Below are 23683 nucleotides of genomic sequence, written 5' to 3'. Positions count from 1 at the left end.
AGCTGTGACCAATATTCAGTTCTGATTTTACATGATTATGTTTATTCTAGACTTGGTCTTTAATCAAAGCATCTACACTAGAAAGCATGAACCAAATTTTTCAAAAGTAAGTATAAAAAAAATGGGGTCCCAGGTATGCATGCAAAGCTGGCACTTGCACATGCAAATGTACATTCTGCAGCAACACAAATTGTAATGCTGTTTTCACATAACAGATTTATAAACATATGGTAAAATAGAAAATGAAGTTAGTTTTAAAACAAAATGGATAGATAGAATCAAACTCACCACTGGGTATAGATCCTGGCAGAGGGCTTCTAAGGCAGAAAATCTGCCAAGGGAATGTTTCAGTGGCACAAAATGGCTGCCACTTCCACTTCGGTGAAGCTACGGGGTCAGGTGCCATCTAAATGCTGGGCAGTATTAGACAACCTGGGATATTGCCTCGGTGGTCACACAATGTTTTCTTTTACCTCATTTCCTCAGCAGCCTCCCACTCCTATGGAGTCATTTCTAAAATGTAAAGCTCCTCTTTCCCAAGGGAGGATAGATGCTGTTAACACTGCTTGTCCTTCCTACGAACCAGTGCAGGGGATTTGTAGGACCAGAGTTTATTTCCAGCTCTCCAGGCCAATTTGGCTGACTTTAGCCCTTCGCCTTTTCTTCTTAAATTGACTTTTGCCCTTACTGGGAGTTTATTTCAATTTTATGGAGGTTTTTTAAGTTAAGTTAAGCATATGCGCAATGTGCCCGAGGTGGCACATGACCAGGATTCATCATAACCACCTTCATTTGAGAGGTTGTGCTCAATAACCATCAATTTATAAAGAAATAGGAAATCACTGCAATGACTTCTGGGAAATTTGTGTAAATATTTTCTATCTGTCATGGTTGAAAAATGTTGCAGTGCATTCATGAAACCAGTAGAACAGTATCTAAACAGAAGTGCAGGTGTCCTCACTGGCACAATTATAATAGGACACACAGATTAAGTACTCCAGCAGGATTAAAACAAATTAAAAAAACATACCCTTTCAAGTAATGAAAGTGTGGCTTTTAAAGCTCCTTCAGGACGTCCAAAAGGGAAACAGTATCTTCAAAAACAAACAAACAACAACAACAAAACAAACAACAAAACACAGGACCCATTAATCAAGAGTGTAATTTCTAAATTAAGAATTTTATTTTACATGTAATGTGCATACATCATTCCCTTAATTTACATTAATGCAAGGTACATGTATACTGTAAATTGACAGAAGACACCTTTAAATCTTTTCATTAATCCAATATATAGGATAATATTAAATGAAATCTGAATCCCTCTTGCTTAGCCCCAAGAATCTGAAAGTCCAAAAGGTAAAAAGCACCCATCACAGTGATTAAGCTATGAATGGTATTTACAAAAATATTCCGAGTTTGGTGTCAGAGGTGTCCATGGTGTTGAGAAGGGATTTCATTTATGACTTTAGCAGACATCCCAGTAAGAAACTGTAAAGTAGCATTTTATCTGTTCTATCTTGCTTTAATATTAGTTTAACAATCATAAGAAAATCTCTGTCTAAACTTTTAAAGTATTAATACTAAAATGGGTGCAAATTTCCTCTAATATTTCCTCTTTTGTTATATAACTACATTACATATGAATGCATTTTATATTGGCTTTAATTGGAAGATTTCCAGGACACAAGCCTCTTATGAATCATACAGCACCATCACACTTTTGGCGCTTAACTAATTAAAAGAAAAGATTCCATAAATTCAACAGATTACAGAAAGAAACAAACAAACAAACAAACCCACCTGCCACTTCTTCAAGTCTGTAGAGTTTAGAACATCATACGTTACCCTAGTCCTATCTATGAAACCTGTATTTTGATGGGATATCCCCAATCAAAAAAGGGATTTTCTACTTTGCTGAGATTATTTGCATGAAACTACATTTCTTTTAACATTATTATTATTGTTTAGTGAGAATGGCTGCTTCATTTTCTAACATCATTTTACCAGTAATAAAAGGATTCAGAGCAATGAATTTTAGTAATCACTTTGGCCAACCTATAATAAAGCCCTGAAAAAGAGGTCAGACAAATCTTTTCAGCAGACATAGTGCCAGTACACTATCTCCTTCTTTCTGCTTGTTTCTTATTGTTGTGCTAGCAACTCTTGGGCATAATAACAAATTAGCAAAACAGATTTAATCCTTAGCCTTAATCCACCTTTAAATAAAATACACCTTTGGCTGTTGTATTTGCCTCCTCCTTCTTAAACCTTCTCAAAGTATTTGCATAATCCATGTATTGTCTTTTCTATTGTTTAGTCCTGTTCACCTGTAGGTGACATCGTTTATGAATACATGTTATTGATCCCTGGATTACATTCAGCATTTCAAATCAAGAGATCCCTCTGGGTACATTCATATGCTTCCTTCATATGACATGTAAATAATGCAACACTTCTAAAATGCATGTAATCCCGGATCAATGCTGAAAACAATCTAAGTATAGAGGGCCATAATTAATAATTACAGTTCTGTATTGTAGTTGCCATTAGAATTAAGGCTACAAAACAGTTTCCATTACCACCACCTATTTTCATGCAGTCATACTTGTCCAAAATACTCACTTAATCAGCTACATTCTTCCATGCTTTGTCTCTGCCAAAAGGTGAATTTTTTAGGAGAGTTTGAAAAGATATATTTCAGCTATTTTTAAGTTGTGGGATAATGGAAAAAGAAGAATGATTACTTACAGTAACTGTCGTTCTTTGAGGTATGTTCTCCACATGGATTCTATTCTTAGTAGGCATGCACCCCATGTGAATGAGATTGGATTATTTTGGCCAACAGTGTTCATTGGGGCTGCACTTGAGCCCTAGATGTCCTCTTGCTCCTCCACCTGCATGCATAAAGGGCAGAGCAGGCCCAACTGTCCCTCATTTCTTTTGCCAATCCCCAATCCCAGAGACGTAGAACTCTATTGTAGAGGGGAACAAGGGTGGGTTGTGGAATCCATGTGGACAACATATCTCAAAGAACCAAAGTTACTGTAAGGTAAGTAACTGTTTTTCTTCTTTGAGTGCTTGCCCACTTGGATTCCACTCTTAGTGACTAATAAATAACTGTCTGTTTACTTGGGGATGAGTAGTGGGAATCCTACTTAAACTTCTTTCAGGACAGCTCTTCCAAAGCAGGCATCTGATCTGAAAGCCTATCAAAGAATAGGGTCTTGTCAGTGTGCAGAACAAGTTCCTTGTAGCTGCTCTGTAGATTTCAGGAACATGGATATTCGTCAAATAGGCAGCAGTGGAACAAGCTCTGATGTGTCTAGGTGGATCTAATCTGGCTAACTCATAACATGCGCTTACACAGTTGAAGACCTACATAGATAATCTCTTACGCTATGTCTATGCTTATGAGCTAAAAGCAGCACAGCTGTGTTGGTACAGCTTGGGTAAACACGTTACGCCGACGAGAGAGCAACAGAAGTTTTACCGACAAGTGCTAGTATAGACATGGCCTTTCCTGACCTATAACCCTCTCTACAAATGCTACAAACAGTTTTGTGCCATGAAAAAACACACCCCTGAGCAACATAAGTTTCACCAGCAGAAGTGGTAGTGCGCACAGTGCTATATATAAGCTACTGCCGCACATTGGAGGTCGTTTAATTATGTCAATGGGAGCGCTCACTCCTATTGGCATAGAGTGGCTACACGAGATATCTCACAGCGGCGCAGCTGCATCTGTCCTGCACTGCCTTTGTAAGGTCTCTGGTGTACACATACTCTTGGTGTGTTCCTGAATGAGTTTGTCCTGTCAATGTAAAAAGACAGGGCCCTTTGAGGTTAAGTTTGATGCCCAGAGTAGCAAAGAGCTTTAAGGTTATTTCAAAGAAATTTATTGCCCACTCAGGTGATCTTACTCACAACAGACAAGGTGGGTGAGGCAATATATTTTATTGAACCAAATTCTGCTCGTGAGAGAGAAGCTTTTGAGTTACAGAGTTCTTCAGGTCTGGGAAAGGTACTCAGAGACACTGTCTACATTAATGATGTTAAGTCAATCTCAGTTATGCTATTTAAGACGCTGTCCCATCGATATAGCTTCCACCTCTCGTTGAGGTGGAATACTGAAGTCGACGGCAGAGTACTCTCCCGTCACCTTATTGAGTCTGCACCACACCTGCTAAATTGACTCTGCTGCATCAATCGCAGTGGTGCTGATTTAGCCTTCAGTGAAGACAAGCCCAGAGTGTTACAGCTAAATGCCAGGTTGAACAGATTGTTTAGCCTAAGTAGTTAACACATATTCTAAGAGACTATTCAAAGTGAACTGGCCTGTTAACATCTCTGCAGTCATAAGACGTAGGATTACAGATTGTTGTAATAAGCCGTAAATACACTGTCTTTAATAAGATCATGATTTTTAGTGTCCAGCAATGTTAAGAATTTAAGATTACTCAGATCAGATATCAGAGGGGTAACCATGTTAGTCTGGGTCTGTAAAAGCAGCAAAGGGTCCTGTGGCACCCTATAGACTAACAGATGTATTCGAACATGAGCTTTCGTGGGTGAATACCCACTTCGTTGGATGCATACAGTGGAAATTTCCAGATCAGATAGTTGTTGAGGGTTGGTTTAACCTGGATTCCTTGTCTGCTTAGATGAGCTGCAATGACTGCCCAGTACTTGGTGAATAACCTCAGTGCTGTGGAAAGACCAAAGGGCAGGACCTTGCACTGGTTCCTACTAGGAATCTGAGATATTTATTTGGGGCCAGATGAATGGATATGTGGAAATAGGTATCTTGCAGATCGAGAGCTATAACCCAATCTTCAGGATCTAACAACGGAATTATGGAGGCTAGCATCTCTATCCTAAATTTAAAATGGCAGATGAATTTATTGAAATGCTGAAGAGCAAGAATGGAAAGCCAAACCCCTTTCTTCTTTCGGATGAAAAGGTAATGAAAATAAATATCTCTGTCTCTGAACTCTAAGGGCAATTCCTCTACTGCTTCAAATTGTAAAAGGAAGTATGTTGTGAGAAGAGTCCCTGAAAAGGGTTGGGTAAGGAGTAAGAAGAATCAGATAGAGTACCCTTTGTTTACAAATTTCCAGGACCTACTGGTCGAAGAAGTTCCGAGTCCAAAATTAATGAAACTAAAAGAGGAAGCTGCCAAAGGAGGGCAAGGGGAGGTAGAAGGGAGCATTTTTGAGCATTGCTATCAGGATCTTGACATTGGAATCATAGCAGCTGCTTGATGTAAGAACCAGATTCTGAGACAGAGGAAGAAGAAGTGGAGGTCCATCATCAGTGGAACCTTTGCTTCCTTCTTGGCAACTCTGAGATCATTTGGGGCTGGTGATAACACTGAGCAGAATTATGTACAAAAGAGGCCGGTGGTCTTGCTTGCTTCCTTCTTGGGGTGGGAACACAGAGGCCCAGAGAACAGAGTTGCCCTAGAGGCCATCCATTTAAGGAATGTATGGCCTCATCTGTCTTTGAATTAAAAAGTTTGTTGCTCTCAAAGGGCAATTCCTCAGTTGTTGTTTGGATTAACCTAGGAATCTCTGAAGACTGGATCCAAAAACATCTTCTCACAGTCACTGCTGTAGTCATAGTATGTGCTGCTGTGTTGGCCGTTTCAGGACATGTGGGCAATAAGTTGTCCCTTGGATATGACTGTGTTTATCTCCAGTTGATGCTCTTGAGATAGCTTGCCCACTAAGTAAGACTGGTTGTACCAATTCATATAACTGCATTTTTCAGAAGAACTTGGAAATTAGCCACGTGCATCTGGAGACTGGCAAATGAATAGACTTTGCATCCAAACAGGTCCAGCTTCTTTGGGTTTCTCTCCCTAGATATAGAATTGAAAGGACTCTGTTGCTTCAACGTCTCTTAGAATGCAGCTACCAGAAGATCCTGGAACTGGATGGGAATAAAAATAGTTGGCTCATTTCAATATGGCCAAAATGGATGCTCGTATGCACCACAAGTTTTTCACAGGTTTCAACAGTGCTCATTTATAGGCATACAAAGTCTATCAGGCATAGAAAGGTGCAAGATGTGCAGAAGTTTGAAAAGCTTTTCCTGCACCACTTCCAGAGATATATCTAGAATCTCCGCCATATACTTGATGAAGTTGTCCTGAAGTCATTGAATGAAGAAGACATTGAGAGATTTGCTGCTTTGTCAAGAGAGAATGAGGAGATCGCAGCAGAGACAAATTATTCTTCTCCTTGTAAATGCTGATCCTTATCACCTCCCTCTTCCTATCTTTTCAGGATCTGAGGCTGCACTATCTGACCTGGCTCTGCTGGTCTATATTGCCTTTTTGGGAAGGGGAATCTAAGCCTAGAAGGAGCCGATGATGCCTGAATATGACTGCAGTCCCCAGGGTGTCCAGTAGGGCCAGGGCTCATATGAGTATGGTAGACACATGGGGGAACCGTAGGTTGTTTCCTGCTGGCCCTTACAGATCCCTCCTTAGAGTAGTCTCTTCCTGACTTCTATTGTGCTACACGAGGAGGGGAAGGTAGGAGTGTAGGAAAGGAGTTCTTACTATGCCCAAAAGGAGATTAAAAATATACCTTTTCCAAGGGAGGGGCTGTTTTGTCACAGGTGCCCTGGCTTTGCTGTGCTCCCTCAGCCGATAGAAGATGAAGTCAATATTGGAGATTTCGCCTTCACTTGCTGGACTGACAGACTCAATAGCTGGTCGCTTAGTTATCACCACCCCCAACCTCACAGAAGAGGAGACTCCAGTACCAGGACTCACATAAATCACTCAGTACTGTATATGCCCTCAGTATCAATACACTAGTTGTTGATGTGCTGGGCACTGAGGAACACTGTTCTGAGATTGCTTGTGCACAAATGCCAGAAACTGAAGGCTCAATACCAAGAGAGAGGTGGTACCATCTGTGCTCTCTTAACAGTTGGTGCCAGGATGCCAGAGGGACCCTTCTCAGGCTCTTGGCTGCCCCTTGGCTGTTGAACCTGAGATAAGTAAAACTTAAGTGTCTGGTGCCTTGGCTTAATTCTGGAGCAGGGCTTCTTCCTACCTCCTCAGAGTGGTGGGTGGGTGATGACTGGCACTTGTTGGTTTACATAGCCTGAGAGTTCAGAGTGGAATCTTGTTTCACAAGGGCACTCATGGAGAGGGACCAACTTGAGGAGTGAGGTTCAGCTGTGTCCTTCCTTTTGATGTCTGAGGAGTTTGCAGAGGGAACTCCAGGAGGAACAATTTGAGGCAGGCTTCTCTGACTTTCTAAGTCCACCCAAAGGAGGGGTGATATCAGGGTCAGCTCCAGGCACCAGCTAAGGAAGCAAGTGCTTGGGGTGGCAAATACAAAGGGGCGGCACTCAGTCCACTATTGGGATGGCCTGTCCGGGTGTTTGTCAGGAATTGGACAGCGGGACCCTCAGTCCCCCTCATCCTCTTTGAGCTGCTGCTGAAGTGCTGCCAAAGAGGACGAGAGGGAGTGAAGGACCCGCCGCCGAACTGCCACCGAAGAATAGAGTGGCATGTGTTTTTTTTTCCCCCCGACGCTTGGGGTGGCAGAAAACCTGAAGCCAGCCCTGGGTGATATATGGTATATCACTCGGGAATATGTTCCTCTTTTAAACAAAATGGGCACATATAGTGCCCATCATGAAGTGCCACTGAAGCTTCAGATGAGGGGCAGGTTTTAAACTCTTGAGATTTCTCTTCTTACATTCTGCTAGAACACCAGTACAGGGAGTGTTCTAGCCTAAATCCAGAACCTGACTAAAATAAGAATTTTTCTCTCTCTCTCTCTTTTGTGCATGTGTGTGTTGCCAACAGGCAACAAGAGTAACGAATAACAAACAATAGGTAGCACAGTGTGCAGAAAGGCCGGTGGGATACTTCAAGGATTCTGTTTTGCTGCCATGAATGGTAAAAAGGAACAAAGGATTGGTTAGGTCCAGTCTACCCTTTATGCCCTTGGTTCTGGCGGGGGCACAAAGACATCTAGAGCTCAGATGTAGGTGCAACGGACACTGCTGGCCAAAAGAATCTGACCTTGTGTGCATGGGGTGCATGTGGATCAAAACTGGAATCCCTGTAGATCAGGGGGTCTCAAGCTGGGGGTCGGGACACCTCAGGGGGTTGTGAGGTTATTACATGGGAGGTCGTGAACTGTCAACCTTCACCCCAAACCCCACTTTGCCTCCAGCATTTATAATGTTGTTAAATATATTTGCAAGTGTTTTTAATTTATAAAGGGGGTCACACTCAGAGGTTTGCTATGTGGTCACCAGTACAAAAGTTTGATAACTGCTGTTGTAGAGGATCCCTTGAAGAAGAAATACTCTTTTCTTTGTGATTTAATTTTAAATAAAGTTTCTGAACTGGGCAACAACAAAAATGGCTAAAATTTGAAACTCAGCATGGACAAACTCTTCACTGAGGACTAGGGAGCAAGAACTTGGCTTGATATGGGGGAAAATGTACAAACATATAAAGGTTAGTAAAGAAAGATTAGATACCCAGAAAAATATTTACCTCTGATTGGTCCAGTCAGGAAATAGAGATTTGCATATGGGATCTGATTAGCTCAAAGGTTAAAAAAATAATTTTAACTTAACTCAGCTGCAATCAATCAAGGCACTCAGTTTGCATGGATCATACTCATTAAAACTATTCAAGACTTCAGTTATGGCTTACTCACTCATCTTCATTTGAAGATTTTCAGCTAATCATGAGCTAGAATTACAGTCACAGGTTTTAAGGCCAAAAGCACTGCTATGGTCATCTAGTCTGTTATGCAGGAGGTCAGAGGCCATAGAATTTCATCCAGTGATTCCCACATTGGAAGGAATTAATCTCCTCTGTTATATAAGTGAACGTTATAGGCCAATAATGTGTGATTAAATTAAATGATATCTTTTTGAAAACCATGTATTATAAATGAATTATGTTATCTTTACTATGCCTTGTTCATAGCCACAACAATGAACACCACCATGTCAAAATCATTTTGAATGAAGCTTCATATGCACTGAATGAATTATACACTCACCTGAAGTGGCTTATCTGGTTTTCTAAAAGAGAAGAAAGTCGGTTTTTAGTCTCCTCAAACCTTTCTTTCTCTTCAACTGAGACTGTTCCAATTCCGTCAGGCCTGTAATATGATATAGTTATTTTATCTTTTGTTCAACATTTTCTTCCACATATTATCATAATCATAGAAACGAAACCTGTGTTCTGTCTTGGTATGTTTTAATCGATTAAAACTATGCAGTGAGTTTTGTTTGAACAACATCCTTCAATGTAAGCATTGTCATTTACCCCATTCCTACACCCAGAGTTCTCCCGGGCCTTTGCCACCTTTCCATTGCTTTGAAATAATCCCAGGATAATGTATGAATATAGTTAAAGAACGAGGCGGAAACTTATATTGAGAAATCAATCAGACAAGAGCTTAGAAATTCAAATTCTTAACTATCTATCTGGCTCCCATTTCCTTGCAGTCTCTCATTCCAGCATCCCTGTCATAAAGATCCCTCCCAATAACAGCCATGCTTACCCAGTAGAAGGTAGCACAGACAGTCTTTCTGATCCATTCCCCAGATAGGTCCTATTCTTGCACACTCAACTGAGCATTCCTGTCCAAAACTCAGGCCCAGTCTTCTGAATTCCAACTCCCTGATCCTTGGAGGTACCCCCCCGAGGCATTGTGCTGCTGACATGGCAGAAAAGCTTCCCACCATGAAAAAGTTTCCCACCTCTAGCAGGCAGCTCCTAAGAATCCCATCCTGAGGGAATGAGCACCAGTTAGGGTCAGACCTATCAAATGAAACTCCATCAACTGAACAAGAAGCAGCAAGTGAACAAGACAGAGCAGCCACAAGAACGTTGGAGGAAGACCTGGTATACAGCAAAAGAGACTTCAACAAACGAGGTCCTTTCTCAAAACAAACTATTTTTTCCCTCATTCAACTTGCAGTAATTAATAATTAACCTTTAGGAAGTGCCCTTTCTGTGGGTGCAATTTACACCTGCAAAATTTGCACCTGCAACTAAACTGCCGGTGCAAATCTGGATATTTGCACATCTTCAGTCCTTTTTATAGGTGAAAAACAGGTACTTCAAAGTGCAGAGCCTCTGACTAGTACCTGTAATTCCTGCACTTGCAAAAGGAAAAGCTATGTTTCAACAGTTAAAATAATATTACTCTAATACATTTGTTGAAAAACATCTATCAAGTAACACAACTCCCTTCTTAAATACAGGCAAATAAATGACATAAAAATAAACCATTAGCTCAACTGCATCTCTAAAGGTCTTGCTTTGATAGCTGATAGCCTGGGTGAAATTCATCTCTGTACAGAGGGCCAGTACAAGGTCTATGCACTGTTTAAGTTCCTTGTAAACCCACAGAAGGGCTTAAGTGGAGTTTAAGCAATGTTTAGACCTTATGCTGGGTTTCTGCACAATGGTAAATGTTGTCTATTATGAATCATTGAAGGAATACACACCTAGAAAAAGAGCATTCATATACCAAAGGAAGCATAATTATTACTGGATTCCTTAAGAGATTTAACCTGGTGTGAACAAATTTATACAGGGGTCAACATTCCCAAGTAAATGTCTAATAAAATTAGGTGTGACCTTTCAATCAGTATCTCCTCTCCCATGAAACTCGAGTGATTCAGAGGGCCTTGTACCCACACCAAGGTGAATCTCACCTTAGATGTCTTGTCCAGAACCCAAAATGTCTGATCTTTCCAGTACAATTTTCTGTGTGTGTTTTCCCAGCTACTTACATACACTTTAACATAAATCCTTTTTGATTCAGTTATATAATGGAACTAAGGATATACAGCCATCTAATATATATGTATCTAATAACATCACTTCAAAAATGCAAAGAATAGATAAGTGACTGGGGACAAATTGTATTACCATAGTTTGAATATATGGGAGACCCTAACTACATAGAAACGATAAAACTGAAAAAGCAGTTAAATTCTGTGTGAGTACACGCAAATTAAAATGTACCTTTCTTTTATACCATAGAAATATAATTAATGCATTAGCTATACTGAATATTAAATGCAAGTACATAGCAATTAAAAAAAGTTTACCTGCCTACTCATTTTTCTATGTCTCTCACTGACAGTAGACACCGTTATGTTTTATAATGAGCAGGCCTGCATGTTTATAAAATATTATATTTACTTCATGAAAAAGTGTCGAGTAAAACTGATACAATTAAAATAATACTGGGCATTGAATTAACAAGATGATTAGAACCGATGACATTTAAAATACTGGCAATTAATTTAAGCTCCAGTTTATTTGTGGCTTGTTATTGTTAATGAAAAGAAGTTAGGCCATGAATTCAAACGGTCAGTCCACAGCATGTTGAGAAAGGAATGGATTTCCTGTGCAGAGTTACCACTGCAAATGTGGCGTGTTGGGCTGTAATTTATTTTTTAACAAATCACATTCATAATTATTTCCTATGTTGCTCAGACTGTAAATATCCCAATACTTTGTTTTCTTTAAAGTATATCTCTAATTTAAAAATGTTGCATATATTCCAACGTATTTATTTTTTATATGCAGACAGACATATATATCAAAATACTGGAATAATATTTCTAAACAAGCTGTAAATAAATGTTGAAAAATTATCTCTGATTTAAACTCCTTAGCAAGGCTTTCATGCTAAGGAAGTTGTTTTTATTTTTTAACCAAATCAGGCACAAAAGGTAAAAATTAAGGGCCCAATACTTAAAACGTTATTACTCCTGCAAGTAACCCCATGGAGTTAACGAGCTTGATTTTAATGGAACTTTGCATGACTGCTCATAGGAGTAAGGTTTGCGACAATATGCTCTAAAACAATAAAAATTTAAAGAGATTGGAAATTATCAAGGCAACGGACTACACATGATTTGTGAATAAAATTTTATCTACTTATTTAAATGGTCTATTTTCAGCTTTTGAACATCAAAAGACAGTAAGCCAGGAAAATAACAAAATAAAGAGAGAAACAGACATTCAATTACTATAGTGTAATTTGACTATAGTGTCAAATTGTACTCAGTTTCTCAATAAATTCTAATGAACAAGAAGATTGTGATGTGGCCCAAGGAATACTGGCCTTGATTCTGGAACGTATTTAAGTAAATGTTTAAGTCCAATCCTATACAAGCACACTCTTTAACTTAAGAGCAAATTTAAGCATATGCTCAAGTCTTGTCCTGAATAAGAATGTTTTACAGAATCAGGACCTTAAAATGTATATCATTAAAAATATTGCATGAAAGGTAATACAGAAGAGTTACAGAAACCTGAAGTAAATGTTTCCAATATTATATATCTGCCATATACAGCTCATGACTTTTCCCTGTGCAGCATGTTTGAAAAGACATATCAATGCTTTCATTTATTAATTATTTAAACTAACCACCAAAAATTAATGAAAGGTCAAATGGCTAAACTCTGATCTTAACTTTCTCAACCAACATTAAATCTAGAAGTGATAGATTGTTACCTGGTCATGACATAATGTGCTGTAAAATCAAAAGCAACAACTCCCTCCCCTCATAATCATTTATATTTGTGACCTGTCAGGTCAAGGAGGAAAACATGCCTGAACTCTTTAAATTATTTCAAAGAACAAAAGTCAGATATGGTGAAGGTATGTGTAGTTATGTACATCAATATACTATCATATAAATTTGAAGTGAAAGAGCAAATAACTTATCTTCTCTCTTTTGATGGATGGCCTGACAGTTTGCCTCAGCCCCCTGACAGATGGAACGTGTTTAAATTTGAGTAAATTTCACTGTCTGATTTCATTGTCAAGAGAGATTGTGCTATGGAGTGATAAAGTAAATAGTTCTGTCATATTAAACCTCACTGAGGCATGTTATACATGTGACAGGAAAGAGCCAGGGGTCCAGATAATGACAAGAGAGAAAGGTGAACCAGGAGAATGTCACATCTGTCAACCTGCACTAAGACTAGAATAACTACATACAAAAGAACTGTCACTTCATTGAGTTTGTCACACAGAACCACATGGACAATACCTAAATTTTTTACAACTGCCAAATGTATTTGCAGTGAGTGTTTCGACAGAACTGAGCATGCTGCAATAAAAATAAGAGAGCACAAAAAGATGTCAGAAAATGTGTACAATAGACAATAAGGTACGATTGAGCCCTCCAAAATGTGCTCTTCGAAAATAGCCCCAACTTTCAAACATGGTTTTCTTGTTTCACTTAAATGTTACTGTGGTAGAATAGCATATACAATTGTTATTCTCCAAGATATAAATGAGGGCCAGATAGTGAGCCCCTTAAGATATGTCTACACTGCAATTAGACACCCGCAGCTGGTCCATGCCAGCTGACACAGGCTTGCGGGGCTTGGGCTAAGGGGCTGTTCAGTTGTGGTGTCGACATTCAGGATCAGACTGGAGCCTGCAAGGTGGGAGGAAAGTGGGAGGCTGCAGCCCACACCCTAATGTCTACACTGCAATTAAACAGCGACTTAGCCCGAGCCCCACAAACCTGAGTCAGCTGGCACTGGCCAGCTGCAGGTGTTTAAATGCAGTGTAGACATAACCTGATTTAAAATACTGAACATTTACTTTCAGATGCAGTTTCTGTTAGTCCTGTAAGTAACCGCTCACCCACAAGAGTAAGGGGTAGTCCACCTGGCCCCAAGATAGTTCTATCTTAAAAATACAGAAAAACAACAGATTTCAAAACGCATTCTTGTTTTACTCTTCCAAATCTTTTTCTTCATTTGCTTCAAAGTTAAAACGAGATTAAAACAAAATGGCACTGACATTTTTTAACTAGTTATTTGTATGTTTTAGTGTTATTTTGTTGTCCATTCCCACAGGAACATACTAATCTGGAAGGTAGCACAGGGCAACTAGAATTAAACCTTTTCTTTCCATTGGTCTTGTGGTATGATAAAGCTTTTCTGCTCCATAAATCACCTGAGTACTCTTCTGGAGCTAATAGCAATATTTGTGACACCCTCTTACCAGCTAAGGAAAAGTTATACAGGTGACTTGATTTTTCAATTTCAATTCAGAGCTCATTTTTCTTGTTGCAGTTTAGGACCTCTTCCACGGGTCCATCCATGGCAACTGATGGACCCAAGTAAGTTTCAGATGTCTCTAAATGAGAGTAGAGTACTTTACAGTTGGTGGACCAATCTACTGATGACCACCTATGGCCTTCCACCATTAAGCATCTTCTTCCCTTACACGAAGAGGCAAATAATGGGCTTTCCTGTCCTCTTAAACAGCAACCACAAAATCTCATCCACCACAAATGCTTTTGGTAATGCTGAGCTAGGTGAATTATTGAAAAATAATACTTTTCATCACTTGTAAAATTCCCACTTATTTTTGAGGATCAGATCAGTGGATTTGGACTGGCCCGTCTGCTTCTGCTGGAATATATTCATGCCTGAGGAGTAGAGATGAAATGTCATCTCTACTCATTTTTCAATAAATTTAACTCACTGTGGTTCTAGATATATCAAAAGGTTTGAAACTCTACTGTGAGTTGGACCTGTGTTCATTATGGTTAGTAAAATAAAATGAGAGGAAGCAACTTTGTTGCTAGTGGAGACTGTTAAATGGTGTCCTAGCAGAAAAGAGGATTCCAGCATCCTTTTGCAGAAAGAAAAACTGACAGTATTGCAAATTGTTACCCATACTCTACCCAGCCTTTAGAAAAGTGATTGATCAAACAGCAAATTTAGGGATTTCCTTGAATGCTGAGATTTCCTTGACCCCAATCATTTCTCACTTGGCACAATCCTGTAAGGTGTGGAGAGCCTCCTGTGAAATACTGATGTCAATAGGAGTTAAATGCTCCAAGTAATTTGCAGGAGTCACTAAGTGTAATGCAGGACTGGGGCCCCTGTTAACAGCTGCAGCAGATGAGATCAAATGGGGTTCTCAAGTTTACCGTCCCTAGATACGAATGTCATAGGACTGGTGGCAGAATGTTCTCAGTGAAGGGCCCTCAACTCTGGAAGTAGCTTCTCCTGCTGGTTTGACACAGTGTGAATCTCTTGACCTTCAATCAGGCTTTTGCCTACAGAGGTGATAATAGGGTGTATGTATGTTTGTTTTCAACTGAATGCAGTTTAAGTTATTTTTAAGTGTTATGTGATACTGGTCATCTGCACAGTAATTGATATTACTGATCTGCATATGTCCAAATATTAAAAAAATAGAATCTTTTCTAGCATTACCAAAATAGATGAAAACTGAAAAATTGAAATAAGGAGGAATACACAAGTTGACATTTGGATTTGAATCCATGTGGACAGATAGGTACAGCATTGTTACAAAAAATGTACCAGCAAAAGAGAGAAAATAAAAGAGTTGTAAGGCAAGAAAAAAATTAATTCATAATGTTTACATGGAGCCATTAATTTCACCTGTGGATTTTTATAGTGTATTACATTTCAGAATCCCCTCTCCCTCCCACCCCCCAAGCTTTTTGGCTAGAAACAAATTTACTAAAAAAGCCTCAACCCTTTCTAAGAATGCTTGTTTTCAAATGTAACATGCACAGCGACACTCAGAATAAAAACAAACAAAACAAAACCGATCAGTTTTCAAATCTGCAAGTGAAAAACATGCATTTACTATCTTTAAGTCACAAAAAGATTAAGTCTGCAGCTTTGATGAAAAGAATTCTCTTTTTCATTTAACAAGCTCTTAATACCTGAATTTTCCTTCAAAGCTCAGTGTTGTTAATTAAAGACTAGCAGAATCTGAGGAACACGTGAAAGGAGTTCGAGAAAAGCAAGCCGTTATGTGCTCAAAAAGTAGGCATGTGAGTTAAGGAGGAACACACAGAAGGAAGAGAACAAATTAGGGTGCAGCATTTTGGCACTCCTTTAACCAGCAGGCACTTGAAGACCGAGCATTTTAGTGTTTATATTAACTATACTTTAAACATCCTTACAAAAGAAAATTTGTACAATAGAGCCTTCTGTTGCATGTGCTTCTCAGCCTGCTTCAACATCTGCTTACAGGTCATATCTTCTATTTTCACAAGCAAAAGAAAAAGACTATTTTTAGAGGTCTATAGAATGGATTATGAAGGTAGGTCATGTTAATTTCATGATCTCTTTAGGGGAACATTTTAGATAGGACTCATTAGTGTCTTCTAGTTCAAAGGCTAAGCATGTGTTGCAAAAAATACTACCTACATAGGACATATGTTGACGTATAAGCAGGATACATGTAACTAAAAATAATCATAAGACATCTTATAAAATTTATAGAGGACTTCTTTATAATCAAGTATTAGCAGCTGTTATTTCAGTGTCTGAAAGATAACTGCTACAGTACACATACAAGATCTGAGTTTACTGTTTTCTTGTTACATGTAAATATGTTTTTCTCTGAGACCTATTAGGAGCAGACCTGGCTCATTGTGTTGAAAAATATGCAGCTGTATATTTCCTGGTAAGGACAGATTTAGATCTCAACACATTATAAACCATCAGCACAATACATCCTAGGATAACTCCTTTCCTCAGGCCATAGATGAAGTCAATATATTTTCTCTCTGTAACTAAAACAGACTCTTGTTTTTTCCCCTATTTTAAAAGAATAGGTGTGATAAAGAGTCAATGTTTTTGAAATGAAATAGTCACCCATTCATTGTGTTAAAGGAAAGACAGAAGAAGAGGGTCTCCACTTCTCCATAAGTCTCAGCCTCTGGAAAACATTTACAGTGAAAAACTAGCACAACCCAGATCTTCTGGATAGTCTTCTGGAAAGCACCATAACTCAGTCACCAGCCTGTTCCGTTTCACTTCTGCTGTTGCTGTTGTTGAACGGTAGAATAATCTGAATGCTCATTAGTCATTTATTTGGCCATTATCATGCATGGTAATACATAATCAGAGAGAGAAATGATGCAGCAGTGGTTTGGATGCTGGCCTGGGATTTGGGAAACTAGGTTTAATTTCCTGCTCTACCATAGACTGTGTGTGATCTTGGGCAATTCAAAGATTGTACTAGCTATGAATGCTACAAGCATTATTTGACACCTTTATAATCAAGACCACAACAAATGACTTTCTAGACTAAAGCACAGCCATTGAGACAGGCCTTATAAATCACACAGTGGTGTCATAATGCTGTTCTGTCAAAATGAACTGCTAAATGGAGAACCAGTGCAGATCAATGTCAAGGCGAGAAGGCATACTCGTGCACCCAGCAACATCTAGAGGGTGCCAGTCTTGCAGCTACCCAAGTGAAGAAACAAACTGAGTAAGATGGAATGATGGCCTGGAATAGGGCAGTATCTAAAACACAGGAGGGAATCATGGGAGTCTCAAATAGGGACAAGAAGGACACAAGTGAAGAATATCTCATGCCCTCAGCATTACCCAATGGACCTCAGAAAAGAATAGCATTAGCTATCTTTTTGTGAAGAAAAAGAACATATCTAACAGTCAATGGCTATTTTTCAAAATTTGTGGAAATTCTGCATCTCACTTTGACCCACCAGATCTCATGAGTGGTCAGATTAGAAGAACTTTACCAACCTTAGAGGTAAATCATTCTGAATAATCCCACAACTAGGGCCCTACCAAATTCACCATTTTGGTCAATTTCATGGTCATAGGATTTTTAAAATATTAAATTTCATAATTTCAGCTACTGAAATCGGAAATTTCATGTTGTTATAACTGTAGGGGTCCTGAACCAAAAAGGGGTTATGAAGGAGGGGAGTTGCAAGATTATTGTAGCGTGTTGTGGTACTGCTACACTTACTTCTTTAATGCTGCAGGCTTTGGCGCTACCTTCAGAGCTGGGTGGCCAGAGAGTGGCAGGTGCTGGCCGGGAGCCTAGCTAAAGGAAGAGCCGCTGCCAGCAGCAGCAGTGCAGAAGTAAGGATGGCAAGGTATGGTATTGCTACCCTTATTTCTGCGCTGCTGCTTGCAGAGCTGGGCCCTCAGTCAGCAGCTGCAACTCTTCAGCCGCTCAGCTATGGAGGCAGCAGCGCGGAAGTAAGGGTTGCAAGGTATGGTATTGTCACCTCTTACTTCTGCTGTCGGGGCACTGCTTTCAGAGCTGGGCGCTTGGCCAGTTGCTACCGCTCTCTGGCTGCCTAACTCTGAAGGGAGCACAAAAGCAAGGGTGACAATATCATTATCCCCCCTAAAATAACCTTGTGATCCCTCTGCAACTTCTTTTTGGGTCAGGACCCCCAATTTGAGAAACTCTGGTCTCCATGAAGTCTGTACAGTAAAGGGTAAAATCACACAAAAGACCAGATTTCATGATCTGTGACGTGTTTTTCATGGCCATGAATTTGGAAGGGCCCTACCCATAATGTAAAGGATCTTAGTCTTCCTCCTTTAACTGTTAGAATGCAGCCTGCAGCTTACCCAGACTTAAACCAGGAGACAATCTCAATAAAACAGAATGAAGAAAAATACAGTAAACCAGCTGTTATCACTAAATGCAGCTACAACCCAAGATTCTACAGAATTGAGACTGATCAAGGTATTCAGTACAGAAGAAAGAGGCAGCATCTTAATGTGGTTCCAACCCAGTTGAACTGACACATGGTCTACTAGCACTGGTTCTGACACCACAGCTTCTATGGAACGAGCTGAGAAGGATCACTCAACAGGAATCTCTTTCTTTCAATTTGATAATCCAGGTAAATCAACAAAACTATTCATCATGCCTGACGATGATCAGACTTGGATGAGAGGTGAAGCTACTGCCTCATTCGAATGCATCATTTTCTGTTAAATCTTGCTAGAGATTGTTTATGCTGAAAAAAAGGCGAAGGAGATTTCATGGTATACTTTAAATCTTGAAGGAAGCCAGGTAGAAGGAGAAGGAGAAAGCTCTGAACAGAAGCTCTACAGTGAAGCAGAGTGAAGGAAAGAGACAGATTAGCTTTAGAGATAATATTGTTTTCTTTCTTTTAGTAAAGTTCCTGGATCAGAGTTTGAAGAAAGCAACAGTTCCTGTGATACTTATCATTGTCACTTGACTTGAGGTGGATGAACACAATAAATGGTTCCTGTTACAAATCAATTAACAGCGAAAGAAGGTGAGTTAACGCAGGGGCTCTCCCAGAACTCTCTCAATTTTCTATATGATATCCATGTTGATCTACAGAGCTGCAATTCTCTTACATACTGATGCATACCTCTTCAAGTTAGTCAAGTACAGTAGAACTCAACAGCTACAGATTAATTCCATTTCTCACAAGGGCTGAAGATTTCAAAAACCAAGGTAGAAAGAAATTACAAAGTTTTGGTCAGATGCTTTTCACCTACACTATCCATATAAGGAATGTATGACATATCAGCTCTCTCTCTCGATCTAATGGAAGGGTATTTTTGAAATTTGAATGTTTCAATTCTGCCTGCAGCTCAGAAGGTGAAAGAAGTCACTTTGCACTTCATGTATTTCTCACCAGCATCCATTTCAGAACAAGAGGGACAGAATGGGAAGTCACAGTATGAGAACCAGATAGAAAAGATGATGATGGGGAAGAAAACAATAACTCTGATCTGTGCTTAACACCCACTGCTGTTGTTTAGACTGAAATATCAACCTTCAGGACTATATTGTATTTACATAATCAGCCCATTTCACTTACACCAGAAGTACATGAGCATGAATAATAACAGCAGTGAGACAAAATCACTTGTGAGATAGTGATCTTGACTGAGAGCACCAAAAAAATGGTTACCTATCTTTCATAACAGTTTTTCTTTGAGATGTGTTGCTCAGGTCCATTCTATTCTAGGTGTGTGCGTGCCCATGTGCACAGTTGTTGGAGACTTTTGCCTTAGTGGTATCCTACATTTCTCTTCAGACTTATGAGGCTTTGGGAAGAAGGCTAGCAAAAATATATTCTGGCTCATGTGAAATTGCAAAACCATCTTGGGCAGGAAAACTGGATGTGATTGTGGCTGGACCTTGTCCTTGAAGAATATCGTATAGTGAAGCTCTGAAGTAAGTGCCTTAATCTCAGAGACCCTTTGGGCAGAAGTTATCACCACCAGGATGACCTTCCAGGAGAACAGAAGAAGGGAACAGGATACCAAGGGCTGGAAGGGGGCTTCCATGAGCCGCACAAGCACCAGATTCAGGTCCCACAGAGGGACTGCGTCCTGGACCTGGGGTAAAGTTGCTCCTGACCTTTCAAGAACCAGCCGGTCATGTTATGAGTGAAGACCGACCTGCCCTGGAATGAAGGGTGATAGGCTGATATGGCAGCCAAGTGGACCTTCACTGATGAAAGAGACAAGCCCTGGAGCTTGAGATGCATAAGGTAGCCCAGGATCAACTGTAGCGAGGCGTTCTCAAGCCTAACCCCTTGGGCCGAGGCCCAGCATATCAATCATTTCAATTTGGTCACATAACTTGCTCTGGTGGAGGGCTTTCTACTACCCAGTAGGACCTGCTGGATTCAAGCTGAGCACTCCTGCTCTTCAAAAGTAAACCATGCAGCGGTCGACTCCCAACCAGCAGTCTTGTGTACTGAGCTCACTCAGGTGGCTCCCCAGCCCAGGTCCAAGGTGTCAGAAACCAGAGTTAGTGATGGGGATGTGGCCACGAAGGGAACTCCCTTCAACACTGATGTGGGGTCCAACCACCCACCCAGTTATGATCGAATGTGGTCCAGCACCTTGACTACCAGGCCCAGGTTGTGTCTGTTGGGGATGTAGAGTGATGCCAACCATGCCTGCAGCAACCGGAGGTGAAGCCAGGCATAACGGACCATGTAAGTACAGGCAGCCATGTGGCCTAGCAACCTTAGGCAAGTGTGGGTGGGGGTGAGTAGGTGGCCCCTTATATGGGAGATCACGTCTGACATGGCTTGGAAATGGGCCTCTGGAAGGAAGGCTTTGGCCTGCGTGGCATCAAGGACTGCCCCAATAAACTCTATTAGACCCTGGTATGAGGGTCAATTTATTTTCGTTCACTAACAGACTCATGTCGCAACAGGTGGAACACACCAGACTGAGACTGTTCTGCACTTGATCCTGCGACCTGCCCTTGATGAGCCAATTGTCGAGATAAGGATAGATGTGGACCTGCCGATGCCTCAGGTAAGCGGCTACCAGAGCCATACATTTTGTAAACACCTGCGGTACCAAGGAGAGGCCAAAGAGAAGTGCTGTGACCTGGAAATGGCCCACCCTAAAACAGAGGAACCGTCTGTGTACTTGGAAGATAGAGACATGGAAATAAGTGTCTTTCAAGTTGAGAGCAGCGTACCAGTCTCCTGGATCCGGAGAGGGGATGATGGAGGCCAGTGAAATCATGTGGAACTTCAACTTTTTGAGGTACTTGTTGAGTCGCCGCAGGTCCAGAATGGGTCTTAGGCCCCCTTTTGCTTTTGAGATCAGGAAATAGTGGGAGTAGAAACCTTTCCCCCTCGTTTCCTGAGGGATCTCCTCCAACACCTCCAGTTGTAGGAGGTTGGCCGGGGGGCGGGGTGGCCGAAAACTGGATGGTATAGTGCAATGACACAATCTCTAGCACCTAGTGGTCTGAGGTAACCCATGACCAGGATGAACGGTAGGGACTGAGATGGTAGAGGAAAAGATGGGGCAGATCTGGGGAGTTGACTAGGGCATTGCTCTCAAGTGCACCCTCAAAACGCACACTTCTTGCCCTGTGCTGGTTCACCGGGCCAGGTTGCTCAGAGGAATGGGAGAAGGAAGGGCAGCAGTGACTAGAACTAGTGTCCCTTCTCATTGTAGATCCCTGCCAAGGCTGCCAAGGCCCTGGTGGTGGGGGCTGCTGGAATTGCTTCCTCACCAACTGAGGAGTATGCAATACCAGGGAGCAGAAGGTGGCTTGAGTGTCCTTCAGACGGTGCAGCCTCATGTCTGTTTGTTCTGCAAAGAGTCCAACTCCATCAAACAGGAGATCTTGTATCGAGGACTGTATCTCCTGAGATAGACCTACGGTCTGAAGCCAGGAACTGCACCTCATGATCACTGCCGAGGTGATCACCCTGGACGCCGAATAAGCCGCATCCCAGGCCATCTGGAGGGAACATCAAGCTGCCGTTTTACCTTCCTGAATAAGGTCCCCGAATTCTTGGGCCACCTCCTGGGGTATGAAGTCCTTACACTTATGCAGGGAGTCCCACAGGTTAGAGTTATATTGCCCCAAAAGAACCCGGTGGCTTACGACTTGGAATTGGAAACTGGCTCTGGAATATAGTCTCTTCCCAAAAAAGGTCCAATCTCTTGATGTCCTTATTTCTGGGGGTGGAACTAGAATGCCCTTGTCTTGCTGGCTGCCGAAACAACCAACAACCCAGGGGCGGGTGAGTGTGTAAGTATTTGACCCCTTGTGGGAACAAAATACTTTTTCTCAGCCCTCTTGGAAGTAGGTGGGATTGAGGACAGGGTTTGCCAGAGGGCTTTGGCAATCTTTAGGATCCAGGAGCGTGACACCTGTGGGGGTGGATGCAGAGACACATAAAACAAAGCGTCTGATTGTTCTGCCATCTCTTCCACCTCTAGGCCTAAGTTAGTGGCCACCCTTCGGAGCAGGGCTTGATGCTTCTTAAAGTTGTCTGCTGGGCTAGAACAAGTGGGTCCCACCACAGACTCATCTGGAGAGGATAAGGATGATTGAACCACCGGTGGAGGACCCAGGGCATCATTCCCCTTGGGGAAAGGGGGTCTCGGGGTGGGCACCTGTCCCTACACCTCAGCATCTGCTTGCACTTCGCACACCAAGCCCAGGGCTGTTGGTGCAGTTTGGTGCTTGTCCGACGTGGTGACTGATGTTTGGTGAGATGGGGGCAACTTCTTTTGGTGAGAGAGAAGGTTTTGAGCTACTGCGCTCTTCTTCAGGTCTGGGATAGGTACTCAGAGTGTCACAGCTAACTACAAGGTGGAACGGATTGTTTAGTGTAAGTAGCTAAAACACACAGTCTGAGGGACCATTTCAGGTGAAGTGAAATTACATTATAAGATCTTTGAGGCAGAGACTGTGTCTTCCTATATGTATTTGTATAGCATTCAACCCAGTGGAGCCCTGATCCTGGTAAGGGCGTCTTGGGTCTTATGGCAATACAAACAATTAATTAATACATTATAATTATTAATAATAAGCACAGTTCTCCCCTCTCTTCAGTTCAAAACCCACACTCTAGTCAGTTATGTAAAGTCCTGACCGAGAATGAACGTGTTTTCACAGAAGCCTGTGCCACATGGAGGTGCTCAGGACCTCTCGGGATTTGGCCCAAAATGCACCCCTTTTAGCAGTATAAGCAAGGTTTGAAACAAAAGTTCTCTCCTTTTGAGGTATAAGGAGAACAGTTTCCTCCTTACTTGACCCTGACCTCTTCCCTACCAGACTACTACTGCTTGCTTGCTTATAGTTCCTAGCAGCTATGTCCGACAGGTTGTTGAGACCAGCTGCATGTGCTCTAGACAGTAGAATCCTTCCCTGTCTGCTTCAACATCCCTGCAGAACTGAAAAGGAAAGAATCTCAGCATGGGCTGTCAATTGAAGGCTAGGCCCGATGGTCTATGCTCCCGCTCACAGATATATCCTGTGAACATGGAGGAGCAACTGCACATCGTTTCCCTTTGCTTTTCCCCAGATCATTGAGCCTGAACATGGGTCTTGCC

The 23683-nt window shown here is 41.2% G+C and overlaps 1 protein-coding gene across 14 annotated transcripts in view; it reads right to left on the bottom strand.

The window, feature by feature from the left end:
* The window catches only part of CADPS2 (calcium dependent secretion activator 2), a 591588-nt gene that overhangs the window by 159255 nt on the left and 408650 nt on the right, over positions 1–23683 (bottom strand). For all 14 annotated transcript variants that reach the window (XM_050936075.1, XM_050936080.1, XM_050936079.1 and 11 more), the window contains 2 exons: positions 9054–9155; positions 1031–1094 (listed from right to left, as the gene is read on the bottom strand). In XM_050936075.1, the coding sequence (XP_050792032.1) occupies positions 1031–1094; positions 9054–9155 (166 nt within the window). The remainder of the gene's footprint in view (positions 1–1030; positions 1095–9053; positions 9156–23683) is intronic.

This window comes from Gopherus flavomarginatus, chromosome 1, assembly GCF_025201925.1.
Source record: "Gopherus flavomarginatus isolate rGopFla2 chromosome 1, rGopFla2.mat.asm, whole genome shotgun sequence".
In the NCBI taxonomy this organism is placed as follows: domain Eukaryota; kingdom Metazoa; phylum Chordata; order Testudines; family Testudinidae; genus Gopherus; species Gopherus flavomarginatus.
The sequence above is the reverse complement of the archived record's forward strand: the minus strand, read 5'-3'. Positions and strand labels throughout refer to the sequence as shown.